This window comes from Myxine glutinosa, chromosome 7, assembly GCF_964187855.1.
Source record: "Myxine glutinosa chromosome 7, kmMyxGlut1.1, whole genome shotgun sequence".
Taxonomy (NCBI): domain Eukaryota; kingdom Metazoa; phylum Chordata; class Myxini; order Myxiniformes; family Myxinidae; genus Myxine; species Myxine glutinosa.
In genome coordinates this window covers 45,749,149-45,776,417 of record NC_136267.1, presented here as the reverse complement: position 1 = coordinate 45,776,417, position 27,269 = coordinate 45,749,149, and the positions used below count along the sequence as shown (strand labels likewise).

Here is a 27,269-nt window from a genome sequence, read left to right as displayed (position 1 = left end):
CTAGCAAGATGTCCTATAGTTGTCTACGTGAGATGCGGTGGACCTGGATGCGACATTTAATGGGGGGAAATAGGGGGAGGTCGGGTCTACAGAGTGTTGTTTACAGAAAATGGGACTAGGGAATGGGGGATTGGGGATAGTTGGGAAGTATTGAGGAAATAGGGGAATATTTACAAGCGGATATGGATGGATGCAAATCCCATATCCGCAATATATATATATAGATCTGGCTAACCCCCGCTCTAGCAGGGAAAATGGCCTTAAAATGCATGTTGTATGTATAAATAGATCTGTATATAACCAAAATAGTGCCCCCTGGTGGTGTGTGTGCTAGCCCAAAAATGAATAGGAAACAGAAGCTAGAATTCAATTGTATCGATATACAGTATACAATAACACCACAACAGGCATTTTAAGGCCATTTTCCCTGCTCGAGCAGCTTGCTTTAGCCTTGCGGGCTCAATGACAATCTTCTCAATTTTGCCCTATTTTCTGCATCTCCCCTTGTTAACCCCCTTGCCCGCATTTGTTCTTCCACCACCTTTAGCCAAGTCTTTCTCGGTCTTCCCCGTCCTCTACTTCCTTCTACATTCATTTTCATCACTTCTCAACACCTGACCAAACCATCTCAACCTGTTTCTCTTCACAGCATCCATCACAGGCTCCATTCCCATCATCTTTCGCAATTTATCATTTGTCTTCCTCTCTCTCAACGATACTCCACACATCCACCGAACCATTCGCATTTCCACCCTTCGTTGCTGCTCTACATTCATTACCCATGTCTCGCTCCCATAAATCATAACACTTCTCACACATGCAGCATACACCTTTCCCTTCAGCTTCAACGACACTCCCCTCCTAGTCAGCACGCCAATCAGTTCCCGAAACTTCTTCCATGCACATCTCACTCTAGCAACCGTTGCCGAGTCCGATCCACCTTCTCCATTCTAAGGATATACAATATGTGTGCACTAAATAATTCAATTTGAAACTATGCAAATAATGCAACTATCACAGAACATGGTTGTATTAACAGATTGAGAAGGACAGTACTCAAGTACCTATTACAGACGGGCCAATAAGCCTCAAGAAGCATGAGCAAACAAGACTGTTGTTGACTTTGCAAGACATTTGGCTAAAAGGTTCTCCTGTCTAATTCAGAATTTTTTTAAACGTTACTGAGAAATCGGTTCCTATTTAACTTGTCACTACTATTTGCATATTCAAAAGAGAACCACATGCCAATCTGTTGTGTTTTCTTTGGTCCACAATGCTTGACCAACATCTCCCTCCACAATAACTGGGCAAAAGAAATGTGGAACTAAAACCTGTTGAGAAACCTATGCAAGGATGATGAAGCAGTAGTGACAACCTGGGAATTGAAGCAAAGCCATACCTGATTAACAACAACATAAAAAGGCCAAAACCCACCTGCGAGTCCCCACCATGTCGGGCAACGAGAGGTCAACTTGACCACCCCTGAAGCAAACATTAGGCGGAACAGGAGCCAGCGTACGAGCCAAAAGAGTGACGAGTCATGAGGTTTGGCCTTCACTTCACGCCACTTTCTGATGTTTAGCGGAGCGACGAGCACAGCGAGCCATCCAACCTCAAGCAAGAGGCTGTCCCTGTGGAGGGGATGTCAAAAGGAGTCTGGTTAAGGTCGATATATGCTGCTCAAAAACATTTTGCAACTTCAACAAAACAAGTTATCTTTGCAGATGATTGCTCAAACAACAACTTTTGCCAAACGCATTCTCTCCACTAATCATTGCATCATAATGTATACGTGTACCAAGTTTGGTCAAAATCCCATCTCTGCTTCAGCAACATAATTTTTACCTTATGGGACATCTGACCTTTGACATCTTGACCCCATAATCTAATCAGTTAATCTTGGCATCATTATACATATTTCTACCAAGCTCAACTCAGATCCTTCAGCCATAAAGTTATCGCGGTAACAAAAACCCATCACAGATGCACCGACAACCCAAAAACATAATGCCTCTGGTGACTTTGTCGGCGGAGGCATAAAAACAGAAATATTTCGAAAAAAAAAAAATTCTTATCATCTATGTCTTTTGGATCACATATCATATGATTACAATGCTTCAGTTTACAGCAAATCTTGACAAAAATGGGTTGTATCACCTATTGGATATATTGTTCATTTTCAAAGGGGCCCAATGATAAATTACAGGTGCAGAGGGGAGGACGAAGTGGGCTTAGTTGACTATCTAGAAATTGGGAGGAAAGAAAGAAATTGGAAAGAAAGAAAGGAAAGAAATTGGGTGCCAAGGGGAAAGATATGGAGGAAAAGTAAAGGTTTTGTAGTAGGGGGGGGGGGACAGGATGAAAGGGAATACAAGGGAAATGCAATGTGAAAGAAAAGGGAGGGGTGTATGGAAGATATGAGAGACAAGTGCCATAAATATTTCAATAGGCAATATGCGAATGGCATCGATAACGATGCATTACACGAGATCAGTAATAAAAAAAATTAAAAAAATTTAAAAATGTCCTCGAGCTAAAAACAACTCGTATTCATTCCATGGGCATCAAGAAACTCACCGAATCACTGTGTAACTGCTATTGACAGCAACATCCAATGAGCATACAGCAGTTTCATTTTTGAGCTCAATCAATCATATGCCGCAAATATCCAGCCATCCCATCCTCAGATAATTTTCCAATGCGATATCACAAATTACAGGTAGGTGCTGTTTAACTTGGTGCCCTCCATAAGTAATGGAGCAGTGAAGTCAAATTTGTTAGTATTGCTATTTCATCAATAAATCTGTATTTTAGATCAAAAGATGAATATGAGGCAAGAATACAGAGGTGTTGGGCTAGCGGCTAGGGTGCCGGCTTAGGATCCAAGGATCCTGGGTTCGAATCCCGGTCGATCGCTGAATTAACGCCAGGGGGGTTGACTCAGCCTGTCATCCTTCCGAGGTCGGCTAATTGAGTACCAGTTCACTGGTAATTCCCTGTTTGTCGTTAAAGGCAGCAAAAAGGGTTGGCGTCAGGAAGGGCATCCGGCCGTAAAACATTGCTTCAAATAGGGGACCGAAAAACAACAACAACCACGGTTCCCGAAAAAGGCCAACCCCCGCTTTGCGGGGAAAAATGGCCTCTAAAGGTGGTTATTATTTTTTTTAATACAGAGGGTCAGCTTTTATTTCTTGATATTTCTATGAATATGTGCTTCACCATTGTGGAATAATAGCACTTTATATGTTTAGTCCACCCATTTTAGGTAAGCATAGGTATTGGAACAGATTAACTTGATTATAATCGTTAATACTTGGTTGCATATCCCTTTCATGCAATAACTGCATCGAGCCTGTAACCCAGACATCAAACTTGTGACTTTAGTCTCCTCTTCAGCAAGCAAAATACATGCTCCATTGGATTTAAATCGGGAGACTGACCTGGCCAGTGTAAAACCTTCCACTTTTATCCCCTGATGAACTCCTTGGTTGCATTGGCAGTGTGTTTTGGGTCATTATCTTGCTGCATGGTGAAGTGCCATGCAATAAGTTTGGAGGTATTTTCTTGTACACGGCCAGACATGTTTCTGTGCACTTCCAAATTCATTCTGCTGCTGCCATCATTAGTTCCATCATCAATGATGATGAATTACATCAATGAGTATGCCAGTTCCAGAGGCAGCCATAACACTACCTCCACCATGCTTCACGGACAAGGTGGTATGCTTTGGATCACATTCAGCTCCCACCTTCCTCCACACTTTTGCCTTTACGTCGCTTTGGTAAAGGTTTATCTTGGTCTCATCTGTCCATAAAACTTTGTTCCAGAACTCACTGGCTCAACTATGTACTTATAGGCAAATTACAATTTGGCCTTTCTATTTTGGTGATGTTGAGAGGTTTGCATCTTTCTGTGTAGCCTTTGTAATTCTGCTGTTGGTCTTTTGCAAACTGTAGATTGTGATACTTTCACCCTTGTACTCTGGAGGTTGTTGGTGATGTCACTGACATTTGTTTGAGGGTTTTTCTTCACAGCTCCGATGATTTTTCTGTCATCAACTGCAGTTGTTTTTCTTGGCCGACATGGCCGTTGTCTATTGCAAAGTGCACTTGTGGTTTCTTTCTTTTTCCAAGATATTCCAAATTGTTGTATTTTCTGTGCCCAATTTTTGTGCTGTGGTCCAATTTGAATTAATCTGTTCTTTCAGCTTCCAAATTGCTTGCTCTCCTTTCATAGACAGTTCTCTGGTCTTCATGTTGATTTATGTCCACTGACTCCAAAGACAAAAGCAAAGGCTAAAACAAGACTAGACATTCACAGCTCTTTTATGTGTGAACGAACAATGCAATAAGAAACACCCGAGCAACAAGAAACACCTGTCCGTCATCTGTTTCAATACTTATGCTTATCAAAAATGGGGGGGGACTGAACATAAAAAGTGCTATTGTTCTACAATGGTAAAACATATACGCATATAAATACCAAGAAATAAAAGCTGCCCTTCTGCACTCTTGCCTCGTATTCATCTTTTGATGTCAAATCCAAATTTATTGAGTGACAGGAAATATACAGAAATAATAACAAATTTGACTTCACTGTTCCAATACTTATGGATCGCACTGTATCTACACTTCCAGAGAAGACATACAATCATCTGAAGTGTGAAATCTATTTTTTTTATATCCCTATTTGTGAACATCTGTTTGTTCGGTTGTGCCTCATGGACAGCCTAAGGAAGCGACTTGGAGAGGGAAGAGGGGGTCCATGGGGGGGGGGGGTAACTTTTCACGACAAAAAGGGGGGGGGTGGGTAACTTTTCACGACAAAAAACATGGGCGCATCAGATTTTGACTGGGGGCGCGTCCAAGGGGCGTGGCTTCCTCGGACTACAAAAAGCCCACTACAAATAAACAGAATATCAAAACTAAATTGCGTGACTATTTCTTTTCCGGGCAACGCCGGGTAACTCTGGTAGTTATACATGTAGGGCCACACTGGTCAGATGCTGTGCAGAGGATTGTACATGTTCCCTTACAAGGGATTTAAACCCAGGAGGAGGCCATTAGGCCCATCAAGTCTGTACAATAGTTGCCAACCAATGGTCATTTGCCCGTGCTCCATCCTCTTCAATGCCAAGCATCAAGCAAGGAAGCCGCACAAACCCTCCCATCCCATCATCCCTCCCTCCCATCTACTTTCTCAACAATCCTCTCCAAGAAGTTCTGCCGCTCAAGCTTTTGGGTCTCACTATCTGCCATGATCTTTCTTGGGAAACCACATTTCCAAGCTGGTCTCCAAAGACAGTCGCCGACTGGGCATCCTCCGTCATGCGAAGTCCTTCCTTGGCACAACTGAGCTCCTCACCACATACAAGGCTTTCATCCACAGCTCAATGGAATACTGTTGCCCCCTCTGGGCCGGTGCTCCCGCCTCACACCTAGCTCGGCTTCACGCTGTTGAAACCAAAGCTTTCAGAATCATTGGAATCTCCTGCGATGAAGCTAACTCCGAGGGCCTTTCACTCACTCACCGCAGGCAGGTTGGTGGTCTTTCTGTCTTCTACCGACTCCTCTCCGGCCTTGCTCCCCCAGCTCTCTCTGTGCTCTGTCCCCCAAATATTCCTACAGGTCGCACAAGATCTGCCAGCAACCCTCTTATGGTTACACTGCCAAAATCTAGACTCTCTGCTCACCTTCACTCTTTCATTCCCCTTTTATCCCGCCTCTGGAACAAACTCCCTCACTCCCTTCAATCCCACTCCTCCCTCCAGGTCTTTAAAACAGCTGTTCACCACCATCTCTTGTCTTCCCCCATCCAAAACCTTGATCTTTTCTACCCCCACTAATTCACCCCAGATACACTTTTTCGAAATTCCAACTTCTTTCCTGGAAGTCCTTGCAGTGTCCATATGTTTTATACCTCTCCCATCTCCCCCCAAGCCCTCTCCCTCCCACAGTTCTCTCGATGTCCCTGCTCTCAAATGTTGTGTTTGTGTCCTTCCCCCTCTCTCCCCATCTTGTCAACCGCTCCCCTTATTTTGTGTTTCATGTGTCGGTTTGTGTCGGTTTGACTTTTTGTGTGATTAATGTTAGCTCTTTCACGAGCCTCGATCTTGTATACAAAAAAAAAAAAAAAAAAAATTTTAAAGGGGTTTGGTAGGACTCAGGTGGGGTTTGAACAACCAATCTTCCAGACTCAGCAGATGCCCCAACCATGATGCTCATTTGAATCAAATAGATAAGTTAAGGCGTGATTGATATTTATTTACATAAAAACAACAAACTTACCACTGGAAGTAGAGAAAAACTTGGCCAACCTATGGAAAGGAGGGAAAATCATAAAGATGAGAATGTAAAGGCAAATTACTAGATCTGCTCTTCCAACTCTAAGTTTAGAAACCAACCACAGTTATAAATTCACTTCAATCTCTAACAGTTTGACGATAACCTGAAACAGAGGGCAATAAATGTGCTGTAGCCGCCCTCCCACACCACCTTGAACTTTAACCATAACAAATCCGCTATAATACCAAAAAGGAGGGGTCGCAAAAAAAAAAAAAAAAAAGGGTAAATTGGGAACAAACTCATTTATGTCGTTGATACAACGGTTGGGGAAAGTGGATGCGGGAGGTGATTGGGGGTAGGGCACAGGGGCACGTGGGCACAGGTAAACAAACTTACTTGGTGCACAGTCAGGTAAAGAAACCATAGGCCAAGGAACATCACACAGTCCCTGAGTGGTTCGGCAAGAGCTACGCAGAGTGCCAGACAGGTGCCAAGCAGACAGGTAATCTCGAGGCACAGCTCGGGGGATAGAGAGAGGAACGTAGCCAAGGAAAGTAGAGCGGGACGAGACGTGGAAGCACGTGGACCTGCAGCCTCTGAAGCCAGTTTCCACACCGGCAGGATACCATCTTTGCCATAAAGTCCTATGAGAGTAAAGTGGGAGGAAGGTGGTAGGGGAGAAAAATATCGTTTTGAAAACCATATCGTCAGAGCGAATAGTGACCATCTAATAATTATGTCAGCTTGAGGAAGCATCCAAATCAAGTTGATGTCATGATCTAGTTAAATCAAGTCATAGCCAACTTGTGGTGATATTCATCCTTAGATTACTCCAAACATCTTCATCCTTCACCGCTTCCTGAAGCTATGGCCGAAACAGCTTAGTTGTAGCCTTTACCCCATCCATCCTGCACATGTATTCTCTGCCTCTTCCACCTCTTCCCTCAACCACACCAAGCATGGTCGATTGCTCCAGACGCTCATTTTCTGCACGTATGATGTGTCCAGAGTATGACAGTTTCTTTTTGGTTCACGAGTTATCAAGTGACGAATATATTCATCATGGGTGTGTGTCTGTCTGTCTGTCTGTCTGTGTCTTTCTGCAGCATAACTACCCGATGATATCATCCGATCTTGATGAAACTTGGGTGGGAGGTCGATATCATGATCTAGTTGTGTCCTGCCGAGAGTGGGCGTATTGCGCCCATTGTGGGCGGAGCCACGCCCGAAAAAGATGTCTTTTTAGGGGGTAATCGAGTTCAAGCTACATCTTCTCCGGTGGGGTTTGGTGGAATCTGACAGGGGTTTCGGTATTTGGTTAGGCCAATGTCATGTGTCTAGCCCCACGGAGCTCGATTTTTCATTTTCGCCCCAAGGTCAAGGTCACAAGGTCACGAAATTTAGAAAAGTCGATTTTTGATGGTTTTATTACATTGTTCGCTTCCTGATAGGGTGAAATGCCGTACAGTATGATCTTATATTATCACATACATCATGAAATACAAGTTTTCCAACAAATTTCAGAATCTTCGACCTTTGAAGGTCACAAAGGTCAAAGTTTCAAAGTTGTCAGAATCGAACCAAATTTTCGGTATTTAGTCCATGGGCCAGACCAGATATCGGTACCACCCGAGGTGGCAAAAGTTCCATGGTGCCAATTTATTTGTTACACCCATATAAGTAAAATAATATGTGATAGCAATTCCAAATGGGTAGCTTTTTCATTTTTCTTGCAGGAAAGCTGTTTTTGCATTAATCGCGATACCGCAACTCTGCGCTGTTGTTACTAGTATCATCTTCCAAATCATTTTTTTAGCTGAATAGACAATGTAACATGCTTAAATATCTTAGCAAATGGATGTTTGTAATAAAGACATGTATGTTATACTATATAATACATATTCTTGTATTTATTCATGTGTGGAAACTAACTTTTTCTTCAGTTTTAGTGTCTTAGTTAAGAACAAAATATATGTTGGATGCTGGCAGTGTCCAGTTTTCTTCCGTATTCCGTATACTTGGCCACTGGTGGATACTTCCTGGTAGGTGAGGCAAGAACAAGAGGCTCTGCAATAATTATGTCTATTTAGTTAAGCAGAAAATATATGACAGATATGTAAAGTGCTGATTTCCCCTCATCAGTGGTGATATACATTTGCAGCCTGGTTAGAATAAGTCCAGTCATGAATGCTTGATTTGCTTTCAGATATCAGTCCACTGGTTTCACCAGTCTAATTAAGTGTAATTAAATATAATTAAGGACTGGCAGACTACTAATTTGTGCAACATAGTAATGTGGATTGATAATTCTATGTTGCAGGTGAAAACTGACTGAACATGGCCTCTGACGGAGCAAGCAGCCTGCCACTAAAGCGGCCACGAGTGGAGTGCATCATCCACTGTTCCAATGACAATACAGACAAGCTGGTTTCACTACAAGACATTGACTCATGGAGAACATTGCTGAGGGCAGCCCAGATCAGAAAACATGCAGCAATTTTGAAACTAGCTACGAACCTTCCTGATGGACAGATTCCAACAATCCAGTCCTCTCGTGGCTGGAAGCCACTCACGCCAACGATGTGGTCCACATGGATGAGACACTGAGGATCATTGACAGCCTCTGCAAAGATATCTCACAGGCATCCCTGAAGCAGGTCCTCGGTGACCGCTCATGCGCACGCATCATGGAACTGTTTGGAATATACCTCGAGTTCCTCAGAGGTGGAAACGGCAGCCTCTCAGCATTCTGGATGTCGTATCTGGACATTGTCGAGTTCTTGCTGGGTCTCATTCGAGCATCAAGAGAGGGAGACTGGGTGCTACACCTGGCATCAATTCGTGCAATGATCCCATGGTGCTTCGCATATGACAGGCTGAATTATGCACGCTACCTCCCATACTACTATGCCCAGATGTCCCAGCTGCCCACCACACACCCAGACGTGTATGCTGAGTTCATGCGAGGGGGATTCTCAGTTCAACTCGGTCCCAACAACCCCTTCGGAAGAATCCCTGTCGACCAAACGACCGAAGAGACAGTTAACAAAGACACCCAGACGGCAGGAGGGACAAAGGGGTTCAGCTTGAAACCAGGGGCTGTGAGCAAGTACTACCTGACAGCTGAGTACAGGACCATGTATCTGAGAGCACTGAGGGACATGATAGGTCAGGGCAGTTCCAAACTGTCTCATCCAGATATACATGCTCCAAGGATCAGGAAAGACGAAACTGCTGTCAAGTCCCTCATAGATCTCATGGAAAACAACTGGCTGAATCCAATGTTCCCTGACAACACTGACCTGATTGGTCTGTCCACTGGCACCATGGCTCCACCCGACGTGGCCAGGGACCTTCTGAAGGCGCTTGAAATAGGAGAAGAAGTGTACCAGACATTCAAGAAGACAAGGTTAGATGAGGATCAACCATCTGTCAAATTCCACGACAAGATGTCCAAGCAAAGCCTGAAGACATTCGCCAATGTCACCACAAAGACATCCCGTGGAAAGAAAGCACAAGATGTTGTTCTGAAGGCAGATCGAAAACTGTTCAGCCATATGATCCTTGTCGCTGAGAGCAGAAAGGTGAACATGAAGGATGTCCTGGCCCACCCACTAGGTCCGTTACCGTGGGCACTGGCAAATGCTGATGGATCCCTACGAAAGACGAACAAGGCCGCAGTTGCCAGGGAGCTTGAGAAGAATGTATCTCCTGCAGACACTATCCCAACACCTTCGACGTGCATCATTGATGGGATGAGTCTGGTGCAAAAGATTAATGGAAACAACAAAACCTTTGCACAGCTAGCAGAGGTGGCCTTGTCTAGGGTCCTGCATGAGTGTGGACAGAGTCAGAGGGTTGACGTGGTATTTGATGTTTACCGCCAGCCTTCGATCAAAGATGCTGAAAGGCTCAACCGTGGTGCAAGCACAGCCCTTCAGTACAAGAGCCTTGCAGGGGGGCACAACATCCAGCAATGGAGAAAGTTCCTGTGTAGCGCCTGCAACAAGACCAGCCTCATCAAGTTCCTGGTGGAGCAGTGGAAACTCCCAAGGTTCCAAGAGATGCTGCATGACAAGGAACTGTATGTGACTTGTGAGGAAACATGCTACAAGATAACAGAAAATGAATGGGTGGAAGTGTCAGAGCTGCAGTCGACACAAGAAGAAGCGGATACCCGTCTGCTCCTGCATGCATTGCATGCTGCAAATGCTGGCTCAAAGGCAGTCGTAGTCACAGCTGAGGACACTGATGTCATGGTGCTCTGTGTAGCCTTCCAGAAGGAGATCCCCTGCCCCCTCTACCAGAAATGTGGCACACAGAACCGCACACGGTTTGTCGACATCAGCAAACTGGCAACCTCAATTGGAGACAGCATGTGTGACAGCCTGGTTGGGCTACACGCCTTTACAGGGTGTGACACTGTGAGCGCATTCGCTGGCCGTGGGAAGCTGATAGCACTGAAGCTGGTGAGGAACGACAGTAACTACCAGGAGACGTTTAGACAGCTTGGTCAGTCATGGGATGTCAACCCAGAACTATTTGAGAAGGTACAGCAGTTCATCTGTCGCATGTATAGTGCAGCTGCTAGGACTGGTGAGGTCAACGAACTGCGCTACCAGCTCTTCTGCGCAAAGAGGGGAGGAGTCGAGTCCAGCCAGTTGCCACCATGTAGAGACTGTCTCTTCATGCACGTCCTACGAGCCAACTACCAGGCAGCAATATGGAAGTGCTGTCTGCAGGCTCGCCCAGCGGTGCCAAACCCTACCGAGCATGGATGGACAGTGGATGAAGATGGCAAGCTCGCCATCCACTGGATGCGTTCACCACCAGCACCAGATGTGGTCTTGGAACTCTTAGCTTGCAAGTGTGTGCGTTCCTGCAAATTGCCAAAATGCACATGCCTGACCAATGGACTGTCATGCACAGACATGTGCAAGCTACAAACCTGCAGTAACCAGAAACAACAGGAAGATAAAGAATCCTTCGAACTCGGAGACTCCGATGAAGACGAGCAGTTCGATGACTGACTATGATATCGCCAGTTTGGTACATTGACATACTCAGTATTATTCTGAAGAGCACAGGACGTGCTTTCCCTGGAAACACCCTCAGAATACATGTAGACATGTAGACATTTTGATAATGTGTTGTGTCATTTCATCTTTATGTGAAGCACTACCTGACCATACCGGGTACATAGCCTACAGTCTGTTAGTTCTGTTAGTATGTGATTTCCAACCATTTTGTATAACATTTGAGTACTAGTACTGTTTATAGCTATTGTGGCATACATGTACTTGAGATGGGCTCAGCAGATGAGCTCAGTACAGCCTCTGGACTTTCTTTCCCTTGATTCAGAAAACCGTTTGATTAATATGTGTTGTGACCTTTTCATGTTGTGACATGTTTATGTGACAATTTCCATAACAATCACGTACGTGTATTATAGTAGCTGTTGTATTCCAAAATTACACTATGTGAAGATTGTATGTTTAAAATAAGACATAAAGCGATAATTTTGGGATCTACGTTGTCTCAGTACTTTCTGATTAATATGCCCAATTAGTCCATGGGCCCGTACCCAAAATTTCACACATGGACTAAATCAATCCGAACCGTCGAACGCCTTTTCACAGGGTGCGGGTATAAAATAGCTGATAACTACCACTAAGCTACCAGTCCAGAATTGCTATCACATCAGCATGTATCCCACATACATGCACCTTTCCAAAAATCATTACTAGAACTTGCCACCTCGGGTGGTACCAATTAGTGAAATTTCGGGTCCGGGCCCATGGACTAATTGTGTAACTAACCTCATAACTGATTATACGTTATTTTCTATCTCATTTCAAGGTCAGTAACCTTCGTTTTGACATTTCCAGGCCTGGCCTGTCCTGTTTCGGTTATAGTCCGTCCTTTGTCATTGAATACCGCTCGCTCGTGAACCATCGTCGTCTCCTGACTTGTCTGTTTTAGCATCAGCGCTTCTGATATACATGTTGGTATCATTTCTTCAAGCGAGTGTTACTTGGCAAAATTTTGCCAAATATGTTGTTCACTCCAGTTTGTGTTTGTCTGTCCGCTCACTTATACTTGCCTACAGGTCACAATTTTAAACAGATCTTCACAAAACTTCACCGAACGGTAGAGTTGGTGGTCCGACAGAATCCTATATAATTTGAGGTCAAAAGGTCAACGTATGCCAAACGCAACCACTTTTCTCAAATTTCTAAAATCCTCAATTTTCATCCGAATGACTTGAAATTTGAGGATTTACATCTTAGCAAACTGAATTCAACCAGCAACTATTTGAGGTCAACATAGGTCACAAGGCCAACATAGGTAAAAGGTCGACAACTTTTTTCTAATCTCTAAAATCCTCAATTTTCATCCGATAGTATTTGAAATTTGAGGATTTACATCTTAGCAAACTGAATTCAACCAACAACTATTTTTGAGGTCAACATAGGTCACAAGGCCAACATAGGTCAAAGGTCCACAACTTTTTTCATCTATCTATATCTATCTATAATTCCAGTAATCTCTGTGTGTCTGTGTGTGTGTGTGTGTGTGTGTGTGTGTTTGTCTGTGACCGCTGTTTCTCGACAACTACCGGTCCGATATACTTGAAACTTGCCAGGTATATTGCTGGGGACCTGAGGATGTGCCTTTTCAAGGTTTCATATTAATCGGAGAAGTAGTTACCGAGCTATGGCGATTTAGCCGTTCGCCGTTCGCTTTGGCTTTGCGAATGGACCAAACCATTTCATGTAAATAGAGGGGGGGGTTCTACCGTACTCGCAAGCCGTTCGCTTTGGCTTTGCGAATGGACCAAACCATTTCATGTAAATAGAGGGGGGGGTTCTGTGGTCGTTCGCTTTGGCTTTGCGAATGGACCAAACCATTTCATGTAAATAGAGGGGGGGGTTCTGTGGTCGTTACTGCCACGTGGTTTCAAAGTTTTTTTTTGTTGTTGTTGTTTGCACGCATGTTTTTTTGCACCCACGTACGGGCACGCCCTAGTACTTATAAAATCCTCAATTTTCATCCAATCGATTTGAAATTTGAATAGGATTTACATATCGGCTAACTGAATTCGGGTGTACTAGTTATTTAAAATCTACAAACATGCAAAACCCTCCTCCCCTCACCCTTCCTCAAAATACACAATAGAACTAGAAGGTCCATAGATAAGCTTAGCAGGTGATTTCCTCGCCTAAGACTCTCTGCAGTCGCTGCTCACACAATTAATTCGTTTGGGGACGTCGCTGTAACAAGAGAACCGAGTAAAACTGAAAAGCCTGCCCGGACAGAGTGTGCTCGAATACCACGACAGCATTGTTAACATGGAGGCCGCCATGTTGTTAAGCGGTGCCGAGCGCTCCGTTCCGTCGGAGTGCTTGTTCGAGCCGCTCGATAACGGAACACACCCCGACCGCATCAATAAGCAACATTACTGCAATTTTAATAATCACATTCCGTTATTACAGACATACGGTACAAACGCGGAGACGGTTTCTTCATTACGAATAAGCATTTATTTATAGCATGCGGAAAACGTCCCAGCCCAGCAGCCTGGGGGCCTGGCCTAGCGGGCCTAGCGGGAAAGTGAAGCCACATAGGGCCGGAGCCGAAGCAGGCGAATACCGAGGCCTAAACACGACCGTCTCGGTGCAAACAACGGAACGAATACACCGAAGCGAAGCGAAGGAATCCGGATCAAACACTCACCCGGCACTTGCACGTACAGGGAAAGGAAGGCGATCGCGTAAATGACGGACAAACTCCACAGGAACGTTTTCCTCGGGCCGACCACCGACGCCATGGTAACCAGGCCACGTAGGATGGGCGGTGTTTGGAGAATCGTCACTTTCACCTCACGGTTTCCATTGGCAAATCCATCCAAATGCTCTCACTCGGTGGGAATAATATTCATTAATAAATATAATCCACTTTCACAGGACTTGGGAAGGTTTTCGTGTTGTTTTCTGAGCTCTTCCGGTGTAATGTTTATTGATTTATGTATGGCGGGTGCGGCGCTTGTCCCGCACGTTTTGGTTCCACGTGCAGTTGGGATTTGGCGCTGATTGGAACACGTGGCGTGCAAAGTGCCGCATTCAAACACAACAACTTCACAGGATGCTGATCTGGGATGTTTGTCGGTGCAAGTCGGGAGGTGAATCTCGGGAGCAAAAACAAAAAGGTCAACAACAATTTAAAAAATCCTCAATTTTCATCCGATTGACGTGAAATTTGAATATGATTTACATATCAGCTAACTGAATTCAACCACCAACTATTTTTGAGATCAGCGTAGGTCAAAAGGTCAACATAGGCCAAAGGTCAACCACTTTATTTTCGAATTTCTAAAATCTTCAATTTTCATCCGATTGACTTGAAATTTGAATGATTTACATATCAGCAAATTAAATTCAACCACCAACTATTTTTGAGATCAGCGTAGGCCAAAAGGTCAACATAGGCCAAAGGTCAACAACAATTTCGAATTTCTAAAATCCTCAATTTTCATCCGATTGACTTGAAATTTGAATATTATTTACATATCAGCTAACTGAATTCAACCACCAACTATTTTTGAGATCAGCGTAGGCCAAAAGGTCAACATAGGCCAAAGGTCAACAACAATTTCGAATTTCTAAAATCCTCAATTTTCATCCGATTGACTTGAAATTTGAATGATTTACATATCAGCGAACTGAATTCAACCACCAACTGTTTTTGAGATCAGCGTAGGCCAAAAAGTCAACATAGGCCAAAGGTCAACCACTTTTTTTTCGAATTTCTAAAATCTTCAATTTTCATCCGATTGACTTGAAATTTGAATATGATTTACATATCAGCAAATTAAATTCAACCACCAACTATTTTTGAGATCAGCGTAGGCCAAAAGGTCAACATAGGCCAAAGGTCAACCACTTTATTTTCGAATTTCTAAAATCTTCAATTTTCATCCGATTGACTTGAAATTTGAATATGATTTACATATCAGCTAACTGAATTCAACCACCAACTATTTTTGAGATCAGCGTAGGCCAAAAGGTCAACATAGGCCAAAGGTCAACAACAATTTCGAATGTCTAAAATCCTCAATTTTCATCCGATTGACTTGAAATTTGAATATGATTTACATATCAGCTAACTGAATTCAACCACCAACTATTTTTGACATCAGCGTAGGTCAAAAGGTCAACATAGGCCAAAGGTCAACCACTTTATTTTCGAATTTCTAAAATCTTCAATTTTCATCCGATTGACTTGAAATTTGAATATGATTTACATATCAGCAAACTGAATTCAACCACCAACTATTTTTGAGATCAGCGTAGGCCAAAAAGTCAACATAGGCCAAAGGTCAACCACTTTTTTTTCGAATTTCTAAAATCTTCAATTTTCATCCGATTGACTTGAAATTTGAATATGATTTACATATCAGCAAACTGAATTCAACCACCAACTATTTTTGAGACTAGCGTAGGCCAAAAGGTCAACATAGGCCAAAGGTCAACCACTTTTTTTTCGAATTTCTAAAATCCTCAATTTTCATCCGATTGACTTGAAATTTGAATATGATTTACATATCAGCTAATTGAATTCAACCACCAACTATTTTTGAGACTAGCGTAGGCCAAAAGGTCAACATAGGCCAAAGGTCAACCACTTTTTTTTCGAATTTCTAAAATCCTCAATTTTCATCCGATTGACTTGAAATTTGAATATGATTTACATATCAGCTAACTGAATTCAACCACCAACTATTTTTGAGACTAGCGTAGGCCAAAAGGTCAACATAGGCCAAAGGTCAACCACTTTTTTTTCGAATTTCTAAAATCCTCAATTTTCATCCGATTGACTTGAAATTTGAATATGATTTACATATCAGCTAACTGAATTCAACCACCAACTATTTTTGAGACTAGCGTAGGCCAAAAGGTCAACATAGGCCAAAGGTCAACCACTTTTTTTTCGAATTTCTAAAATCCTCAATTTTCATCCGATTGACTTGAAATTTGAATATGATTTACATATCAGCTAACTGAATTCAACCACCAACTATTTTTGAGACTAGCGTAGGCCAAACGGTCAACATAGGCCAAAGGTCAACCACTTTTTTTTCGAATTTCTAAAATCCTCAATTGTCATCCGAATGACTTGAAATTTGAATATGATTTACATATCAGCTAACTGAATTCAACCACCAACTATTTTTGAGACTAGCGTAGGCCAAAAGGTCAACATAGGCCAAAGGTCAACCACTTTTTTTTCGAATTTCTAAAATCTTCAATTTTCATCCGATTGACTTGAAATTTGAATAGGATTTGCATATCAGGTCACTGAATTCAACCACCAACTATTTTTGAGGTCAAAAGGATGCTCTACTGAGTGCCATTCTACTTTGTTCCGTTTTGCCAAGTGTCGCTCCATGAGTGATTTTTCATTTGTTTGTTTGTCCTCAGAATGTGATACTGGTAGCCAGTAATTCTCCTTTTTCAACCAAGTACCTCTAAAAGTACGTACAATTAGAATGTGAGTAAGTGTATAAAATACGTACTATAAATCCACACAAACCAAGTCAGGGCGAGGGTCTGCAAACTTTGATTTCTCGTTCTAATTGTGGATGTGAAAGAGGCCACTGTTTCTTTCGCGAAGGGTTGGGGAGTTATCTCTGGTAACCTGACCAAATTACAAATTCCTGCTCAAACCTACAAGTGCCACTGCATCAGAGGCACCGATGTGAAAATCAGCAGCCACACGCTGCATACGAATGCATGTGCATACAGGTGACCTTTTTGCTAAGTGTGGTGGTGTGAGTGGTCTTGATTTCAAACTTGGTCCCATAATCAGTGTTCATCGTATTTGATTCCTGCTTGACAAGACCCCTCATTATGGCCTAACATGGTACAAGGACTTCAGATTTTCAGAGACCAACTGTTGGGAAATTAAATGGTTGATCGCCACTTACTCAACAAGCCTACTCTAACGTGGCCGTTGACTTTTCTTTCAGCTTAAAATGTTGAATTGATTATTTTTTTCTACTTTGGTCAGACATCTTTTCTCCACTTCACAATATTTACTCTTGAACTAAGGCTGGTTCTTCACTTTTAAGAAACCTCTTGCTAGATAGAAATGTAACACGGAATTGCTAATTCCAGAACTCATGAGATGCAGGAATTTTGCTGGATGGTAGAAGACATGGCAACAAATCTCTGACAATGTTTAATTTGAATTTAATTTAAAAAAAATTTTTTAAAGCATATAGAGCCCAGCCTCGTGGAAGAGCTAGATTACTGAACAGATCAGGACTCGACATAACAAAAGGAACAGCAAAGACAGGGGGGAAACAGTAACAGCAGGGTTGAAGGACAAAATAGAAGGCGACTTTGATAAATAATGGGTATGGGGGGGAATGAGGGGAAGGAGAGGACACAGAGTGGATAATATGGACACAGAAGCAAGTCTTTCAGAGGGGAAAAACTGAAAATTTGGAAGGAGGTGGGCTCCGGGGTGTTAGTAATAAGAGGTAGGAATGATCATGGTTTTGGATTGGGGATGATCTGAGATGGTGGTGAACACCTGGCTTGACGATCAGTAAGGAAGAATGAGATTGAAGAGAATGTGGAAGTTTGGTCCTCAGGCAGGAAAAAGAGGAACAAATGAATGTAGGTGAGCAGTGATCCTGGATTTAGGGAATTGCACAAGGAGGGGGTTGTTGGTGGACTGTGTGTCCTGCAGAAACATGGCACAAGAAAAGGAGGTGGTTGAAAGACATCATCGAGCTGTCTATGATGGCAAAGTGATAGGTCCATGGACTCGGCTGAGGAGCGGGCGATTCCAAGTTCACGATCTTGAAAGCTTTGGTTTCCACAGCGTTAAGCTGATCAAGGTGTGAGGAAAGGGAGCCAGGCCAGAGGGAAGAGTGGTACTCCATCAACCTGCAGATGAAGGCCTTGTTGGTGGATAGGTGTTCAGGTGTGCCAAGGCAGGACTAAGGAGGATGCCCAGTCAGTGACCGGATTTGGAAGCCAACTTTGATTTGAAGCGTATGTTAACAAAGGAAAAAAGAAAAAGGAATTTATGTAAAAGCAGCTCAAGTGTTCACCTGGTTAGATTTGAACTGAGACATGGTTTAAATGGCCACAAGCAATACTTCTATGACGAGGTGCCATATATGCTTGAAACATAGAGCTGCTTATTTGGGTTCAGCCTGCACCAGCTTAATTGAGGGTCAAGGAATTTGATGAAAATGACTCACATATTTCCCGTCAGAGGCTTGTAATGAATCAAGCTCTTGCAGTATTTGTAGAATGCCCACAACACTTGTAATACTATACAAAAAGGTACATATTCGCTCGAAGTCCAGATTGGCATAACAAATAGTAAAAATCATCCTCCGGGTTCATTGGTTACAGTACTACTGCTGTTGCCACTATCGCAAGCCCTTCTACCTCTCCCTTCCATCCTCCTCGGTGTCCCTACAGGCACATTTCAAAACAAAAGAACAAATCATGTAACTAACATACAAAGAATCCAGGATAATTTCCCTACTCCTATGAGGTCTAATCAAACACACATACTTCTCAAATTACACATGGTAAGATTTAACCATACCATTTTAATCGCATGTTGATGTACACCTTGAACGTAGATCATGTCAAAGTTAGTCACACCTGTTCCAGATGAGGTATTTGTCCACACCTATATCATTAAGACATTTAGAAAGTACCTCACATGCACAGTAATGAAAGTTATACATTTAGCAATGAAAATATGCAAAAAAAATTAATTCTAAACCGAAAATCACTGGTTTGTCTGAAAGGTTGCCCAGACAAATACCCAAACGAGACTCTGCATTGTCAAATGCTCCAACTTCTTTGATGTAGGCCCCAGTTCTGATTTGAAGGGGTCAAAGGTAAAAAATAATCTGTTCGCTGCCTGCAAGAGTTTTCGCTCGAAACCAGCCAAATGCCACGAGGTAGGCCTGAGAGAGGGTGGAGCCGGCGTTGAGGTCGGGAAGCGGCAGCGAGACGGTAAGAGCCAACAACCAACCAGGGCTCGGGTGAAAGGGCGTGAGGGGCGTGGTAAGGGCACACCTGGCAAGTTCCAGAGGGTTCGCTAGGCGGCGCTATATAAACGCGCGCACAAAGCCCTTGAGAGGACTGCCCTTATGAGAGAACTGTATTTATTTTTTTTATTTTTTTTGTATACAAGATATATATATATATATATGCATACAGTCACGTGAAAAAGTAAGTACACCCCATGTAAAGTTTTGACTTTTTCAACATATTTTAACATACAGCTATTTGATCTTCATTTCAACAATATTGATCGATAAAGGTGATATAATATAACAAATATCATGAAACATTTACATTTTGTAGTCCATTGTATAATTTAAATAAACATAAATGCAAATTTCACATGTGGAAAAAGTACACCCTTGGCTCTAACAGGTGGTATTTCCCCCTTTGGCAGAAACAACCTCAAGTGGGCGTTTCGTATAACTATCTACCAGTCTCTGACATCGACTGGGAGAAATTTTTGCCCACTCCTCCATGCAGAATTCTTTCAGCTGTGCAATGTTTGAGGGGTTTCTTGCATGCACAGCTCGTTTCAAATCCCCCCACAACATCTCGATGGGATTTAGATCCGAGCTTTCACTTGGCCATTCCAGAACCCTCCATTTCTTTCTTTTCAGCCATTCCTTGGTGGATTTACTGGTATGTTTCGGGTCATTGTCATGTTGCAAGGTCCACCTTCGGTTGAGCTTCAACTTTCCGACAGATGGCCTCACATTATCCTCAAGCACCCTCTGGTACAATAAAGAATTCATAGTGGATTCTATGATGGTGAGCTTCCCAGGCCCTGATGCAGCAAAGCTGCCCAAACCATAATATTTCCACCACCATGCTTTACAGTTGGTATCAGGTTCTTGTGGTCAAATGCTGCCTTTTGTTTTTGCCAAACATGTCTTCTGGTATTGCGGCCAAATAGGTCTACCGTTGACTCATCTGTCCAGAGCACATTGTTCCAGAAGTGCTGGTCTTTGCCTCGGTGATCATTGGCAAACTTTAGTCTTGCCCTGATGTTCTTTCTGGACAGCAACGGTTTCCTCCTGGCACACCTCCCATGCAGATCAAATTTGTGCAGCCTCTTTCTAATGGTAGATTCGTGCACTTTGACATCAACAGTGGCAACAGCTACCTGTAGGTCCTGTGATGACATTCTGGGGTTCTTAGAGACCTTTCAGCATCTTGCGGTCTGCTCTCGGGCTGAACTTGCTGGGGCGGCCTGGCCTGAACAAGTTGGCAGTTGTTTGGAATCTTCTCCACTTGCAGATGATCTTCCGGACAGTCGAATGATTGATTTCAAATTGTTTTTCGAGATCTTTTTAAATCCCTTCCTAGACTCGTAGGCATCTATAACCTTTTTTCTGAAGGCCTCAGAGAGCTCTTTTGATCTAGGCATGGTGATGCCGCACACTTCAACAACAAAGAGCAAACCAAACGAAATGTCTGAGGTTTAAATAAGACAGGATCCTCCAAAATCCTCTCTAACGATGTTCTAATCATTTGCACCTGAGCTGGTGCACCCGATTCTAATTTTAGGTATTTGAAGTGGTGATAAATGTTGGGGTGTATTACTTTTTCCACTTGCGAAATCTGCATTTTTGTTTATTTAAATTATACAATGGACTACAAAATGTAAATGTTTCATGATATTTGTTATATTATATCACCTTTATCTGTCAATATTGTTGAAATGAAGATCAAATAGCTGTATGTTGAAATATGTTGAAAAAGTCAAAACTTTACATGGGGTGTACTTACTTTTTCACCTGACTGTATTGTGTATGTGTATATATATATATATATATATATATATATATATATATATATATATATATATATATATATATATATATATATATATATATATATACATATATATATTGTTACGGACACGACTTTGATGTTATGCTGGGCCGAGCGGAATGGCCGCCGTGTTCGCACAAGTTACCCGATTACACTCGAACGTTGACTAAGTCGCGCTATGCTAAATCAATGAAGGAAAAGGACACAACGGCTGGGATTAAGGCAACGACACAAGGGGTACGGTTCTCAAGACCTCCGGAGGAGGTTATATTAGTTCGGAACGTTTAGATTACAGGGATGAGAGGTACAGCATAGTAAGGTGGGCACTTAACCACGGTCTTATATTAGCCCCGACAGACGACAGATAAACGGGACAAAACTGACTCACACGGGGATTGATGGCAAGGAAGGCGGGTAGTCGATGGCTCAAGGTGCACCTTGGCTCAGGGACAGAATCGACCCGGTCCGGTCCAGAGATGCGGGAGGTCTCTCTCAGCGCTGGAAGGTGACGTTCTTTCTCCAAGCTGGGGGCGCATCTGACGTCACGTCCGGTAAGTGGCTGCGTATATCCAGCGGGGAGTGACACGCCCTCGGCTCGCTAGCTCCGCCCCAGATGGAATCGGCCCGCCGCTTCTCACTGGCTGCGGGGGGTTACCGGGCTCCGCCCCTGACGAGGAGCTGACAGCCAGCCCCTTCGTGGTAACCCCGTGGAGCGCATGGGTAATGGCGGCTAACCAAGCCGGAGTGAGGACGCACACTCCCCGCGCCGCGCCGCGCCGCCCCCCTCTGTTGTTGTAGTTGTTGTTGTAGTTGTTGTTGTTGTTGTTGTTGTTATTGTTGTTGTTGTTTTATGGGGAAGATGGGAGGAGGTATGGGGAGGTCCTAAACTCACTACTGGTGCCATACAATCACATTCTGGTGCAACGAAGAGTCAGAATTAATGGCAACGAGTCCTTAACTGACATAGACTAAGAATAACTAGCAAGATGTCCGAAAGTTGTCTACGTGAGATGCGGTGGACCTGGGCACGACATTTAATGGGGGAAAAAGGGGAAGGTCGGTTCTACAGAGTGTTATTTACAGGCAATGGGACTAGGGAATGGGGGATTGGGGATAGTTGGGGAGTATTTGGGAAATAGGGGAATATTTACAAGCGGATATAGAGGCCAAATGCCATATCCGCAACATTGCACCCTTCTCTACCCTCGGGGCGTCCCGACCCGATAAATTTTTACCTATTTTAGTGTGGCACTCAGATGTAGTTCCCTCTACTATTAACTCTACCCTGAGTGCGACAGTTTTACAGATATTCACAAATGAGTAAATATGTCCCCCTGCGACGTTGCACCCTTCTCCTCACAGAAACACGCCCACAGGATAACCGAATCGCGGAAAGAATTCGCAAACTAAACATACAGCCGGTAGGGAGCATTATTTACAAGACTACGCTGCTATTTACACTACGATCCAGGACCTGTTTTTGGAGGAACACATGCAGATGTTATGCATAGAGAGAGCACGCATGCCAGCATCGATACACCAACCCACGAGTGCTCTGTGGCCTTACGGCCTTTAATAATGTGCAGAGCACCCCTTCCAAGCACCAAAAGCACCACCCCATCACACAGTCAGCACCATCCGGTGCAGTCACCATTGTTCATTAAAATAAAAACAACAACCCCTAACCCTGCAGGTGTCTCTTGCTCTTCGTGTGGTGCACTTGGCCTTCTGGCTTCCTTAGAAAATAAAGAAAGGCGCCAACCGCGTCCATTTCCTTATTGTGGCCGTCAGGGTGCCAACTATTAGTGGTTCACCTGTATGGCATAGGTGCCACGTTGACCCATAGGTCCATCCACGGGTGGTGCTTGGCCGCAAAAGAACTGCGGTCCATTGTGGGTGGCCACCAAAATTGCGGTCCATATGGTGTATCGATCCAGGCAGCAAGCAGCGAAAGTGCAGGCCCACAACTGCGGAGCCAGCACCTCTCTCTCCTCTCTCTCTGCCCCAAAGCCAGATCCTCGGAGGTGGGAGACAAAAGAAGCAGACAAGTGAGTAAGGTGGTAAGGGCGCAAAAGTGCACGCAATGCAAGGTAATGCACACTGGGGGCACATGGGAACCAGGTGAGACAGGTACGTTCCTACCGTATGCCCCCCCCCCCCCCCACCAGGTAACCTACATGGCCCCTCCCTTACCCCTTACTGTATCCACAAAACACAACACTACCCATAAACATCTACTTTACAAATCAACAAACATCCCTACTGTCTTCCCCGTTCCTCCCATATACCAAATTCGTCTTCTCTCCCTCCTAACCAATCAAATTTGCCATTTTCAACTCTCATCAAAATTTGCCATCTCCAACTCAACATCATAATTTGCTATCACCAATTCATCATCAGTCCCTCCTAGGGAGGGAGAGATGGAATCACCCCAATGTCTCATCCACATCGTGATGCGTCTCACAAATCCTCACAGCAATTCTCATTTCTGCAACACAAACAAAGAAAACACAGGTGTGGAGTCATCATCATCACCACAGGTAAGTGGCTGCGTATGGTGCGACAGGTTCATCAATCCTAACTATTTCCTAAATGACTTTAACAACTTTACATTACCCGGGGTCTTTCTCCTGCCAAACCATTGGCCCTCTTACACTATGGGTTCTAAAAACCAATGCCCATTGACCAAACTGTGGTGCTTTTCAATTTGGGGTCTCACTCCCCCGATTGATCTCCCGGTGCCCTCGCACAATTTCTGGGCTGTGGCGTGTACCTCTCCCAGCGGGTCTACCCACCTGGACACCTCCACCACTGCAGTTGCCTCCGAGCTTACCTGCTCCTTACCCTAACCTAACTACCTGGGGAAGGCCCTCTGGCGCTCTCCCCACTCGGTGCCCTCTCTGGCACTGGGCTACCCGGGTCCGTCCTCCGGATCCTCGGGCCCCATCTACAACTCTACCGGCTCCCAGAGCCCACCTGCGGCCTCACCTGGCCGACATCCTCACAGTGGTGGAGTGCCCAACCAACTACACACACTAACAGGCTACACGCCCAGCCATTTCCACAACACTAATGCACCCATCCAAATACCATTCTGTCACCCGCACCACAGATGCCAATATCCAACCACAATTTACCTATACCCTCTACCTAACACTTACACTACCCGCCCCGGGTACTCGTGAAAGGGGTCCACTCTTCCCCCATCCACACCTTCGCACCATGCACACCACTCCGTACCACTTACTCCAACTCTCTCCACACACCTGTACTTGCACACCTGTGCTCTCACACCTGGTGCCACCTGCACCCTTCTCTCCCCAAGCGCATTCGCGCTGATCCACACACTCACTACTCATACACTGCTCCACACACCTGTCCAGTTGCACACCTGTGCAATCACACCTGTTCAACTCTCAACCACACGGCATCATCTCATCTAACTACTCCCTTCTGAAACTTGCGCTTCCCAGTCGTCCCTTTAAACTATTGCGCTCCCTCGTCATTATCATCCACACTAATCTACCTGCGTCCCCACTACAGGTATCAGTCACTAACTAAACTTAACGTTACCTAATGTCATCTTCGCTAGGGCCCTATCAATATAACCTAACCCACCCGGGCTAGTTTTCACTGCCATACACCCCATAAGCTATTGCGCATTTGCCCCACATGGGAAGGGTGGCAGGGATGCCCCCCTTACCCACCGGGCCCATCGCTCACTACCAATTTTGCACATCAAATTTCAACAAATTAAAAATTTGCCAATCACTGCCCATCATCTGCCAATCACTACTGCCAATCCCTTGCCAATCATCAAATTTAGTTTTTCTCTAATTTTGGGTCCAAAACACTAACCTCATCACCCAGTCTACTCACTAATACCTCTCGGTGCGCCAATTCCTGTCCAAAGCCCGGCTTCGTAAAGCCAAGCCTTGAATGCGGGCTGTTCTGTGCCAGCGGCTGGATGCGTCCGGCACTCGGTGCAGGGACGGGGGCTTACCCGGGCCGAGATCCCACGCACCATCTCGGCGTGGAGCCATCCAATGTCCCGATCTCGACCTGCCGAACTGCCTCAACAAAAAGTGGTCGCCATGACGACCCTTTCTATCGGGCTGCCCGCTCCGCCTAGTGGAGCACGGACGCGGCCGTTCAAAGCGAGGCCCAGCACGCACCGAGGGCCCGATTCGGCTAAAAGTCGCTCTAACCTCTAAACCGGTTACCGTCGATGCTTCACCTGGACGCTTACACCCCGCAGCCCGTTCCTTGCTCACACATCCAGCCGTTTCCATGCTCCTTGTACCGTTCCTTACACACCCAGGTACACCCATTCCACTCACAGCCTTGGTCACACACCTGACCACCGAACACTTTGGCACACATTCGTTGGTCGCACACCTCACCAACACACCTCTTTGCGCCCCCTCCTCTGTCACCTCCTCTGTGACAATCACAGGTGTGCTCTCATTCGCACACCCAACCACGTGCCTCACCACCAACTCCAGCGTGCATTCCACTCACGCTCTACCATTCCAGGTGTGCATCCTTCCATCCCAGGTGTACATCCTCGCTCACCTGTCACAACCAACTCACTCTCCTTGTCACTCTCACTACTCTCACCTCCATTCTTGACAGCGCACTCACCCTTACTCTTGACAGCGCACTCTTTCCTCATGCACCTGTCCGTCACACACCTTTCTCGCGCACACTCTCCCGTTACACCCTCTGTAACACTCACCACAGGTGTGCATTCTTCCTTGCCTTTGACAGCGCACTCTTTCCCCATGCACCCGTCCGTCACACACCTTTCTCGTGCACACTCTTGCGCACACTCTCCCGTCACACCCTCTGTAACACTTACCACACCGCGCTTCCATGTGCTCCCTCGCACACGCGCTACGACCGACTCACTCTCGCCAGCACCCTCACTCCTTGGCACGCACTTTTTCCTCACACACCCCAGAGTCGGACTTTCTTGCACACCTCCTTTTTCGCACACCAGACCTGTCGCACACTTCACCAACGGCCTCTCACGAACACCCGGGTCCATCTCGACCCCCAAGCTTCTTAAATCCCCTGGCGCATCATACGCACGACCATATTGGTCACCACTTACACCGGGTCCTCTTCCTCTTCGCTTCTCCTCCATCACCTGCGAATCCCTCATCTATCTATAATTCCACTAATCTCTGTGTGTGTGTGTGTGTGTGTGTGTCTGTGTGTGTGTATGCGACCGCTGTTTCTCGACAACTACCGGTCCGATATACTTGAAACTTGCCAGGTATATTGCTGGGGACCCGAGGATGTGCCTTTTCAAGGTTTCATATTAATCGGACAAGTAGTTACCGAGCTATGGCGATTTCTTTACCAAACTCCGCAAGCCGTTCGCTTTGGACCAAACCATTTCATGTAAATAGAGGGGGGGGGGGGGGATTGTCACCGTACTCGCAAGCCGTTCGCTTTGGACCAAACCATTTCATGTAAATAGAGGGGGGGGATTGTCACCGTACTCGCAAGCCGTTCGCTTTGGACCAAACCATTTCATGTAAATAGAGGGGGGGGATTGTCACCGTACTCGCAAGCCGTTCGCTTTGGACCAAACCATTTCATGTAAATAGAGGGGGGGGGATTGTCACCGTACTCGCAAGCCGTTCGCTTTGGCTTTGCGAATGGACCAAACCATTTCATGTAAATAGAGGGGGGGGGGATATAATTTTGTACGGGCATGCCCTAGTCCGGTTAATGAGCACATCATCACGATCCAAACACAGACTTTGCACCAATTCTTTTATCTCCTCTTTTATCTCTTTCTTATCCCCTCTCCGTCGCTTCTTAATTTCGCTCATCCCTTCTTCCACTTCTTCTAGTTTCTGCTTCACCTCTTTTATTCCCCGGTACGTCTCCTCAAGCTCGTCCTCCAAGGCTACCTTGACCGTTTCCATGTGCGTCCTCACCTGCCGGTCCTTCGTCTCCATTACCTCTATCACCTCGTCCAACCTCGTTGTCAGTCCCTCACGTACCATCTGACATTCCCTCTTCGTCGCTATCAAATCGTCTTTTAGTTCTTTCTGTGTCGCCTTTAACC

At 44.8% G+C, this 27,269-nt stretch overlaps 2 protein-coding genes across 2 annotated transcripts in view; both read right to left on the bottom strand.

Moving 5' to 3' along the window:
* The window catches only part of LMF2 (lipase maturation factor 2), a 65,630-nt gene extending 51,291 nt beyond the window's left edge, over positions 1 to 14,339 (bottom strand). Inside the window, exons 1-4 of the mRNA XM_068122189.2 lie at positions 14,022 to 14,339; positions 6,681 to 6,928; positions 6,288 to 6,316; positions 1,435 to 1,631 (exon numbers count right to left, since the gene is read on the bottom strand). Of these exons, the coding sequence (XP_067978290.2) occupies positions 1,435 to 1,631; positions 6,288 to 6,316; positions 6,681 to 6,928; positions 14,022 to 14,115 (568 nt within the window). The 5' untranslated portion in view covers positions 14,116 to 14,339. The remainder of the gene's footprint in view (positions 1 to 1,434; positions 1,632 to 6,287; positions 6,317 to 6,680; positions 6,929 to 14,021) is intronic.
* Positions 14,340 to 18,697: 4,358 nt separating this feature from the next.
* TALDO1 (transaldolase 1) overlaps positions 18,698 to 27,269 on the bottom strand; it is a 37,761-nt gene continuing 29,189 nt past the window's right edge. Inside the window, exon 8 of the mRNA XM_078781628.1 lies at positions 18,698 to 18,781. Coding sequence (XP_078637754.1) covers positions 18,713 to 18,781 — 69 coding nt within the window. The 3' untranslated portion in view covers positions 18,698 to 18,712. The remainder of the gene's footprint in view (positions 18,782 to 27,269) is intronic.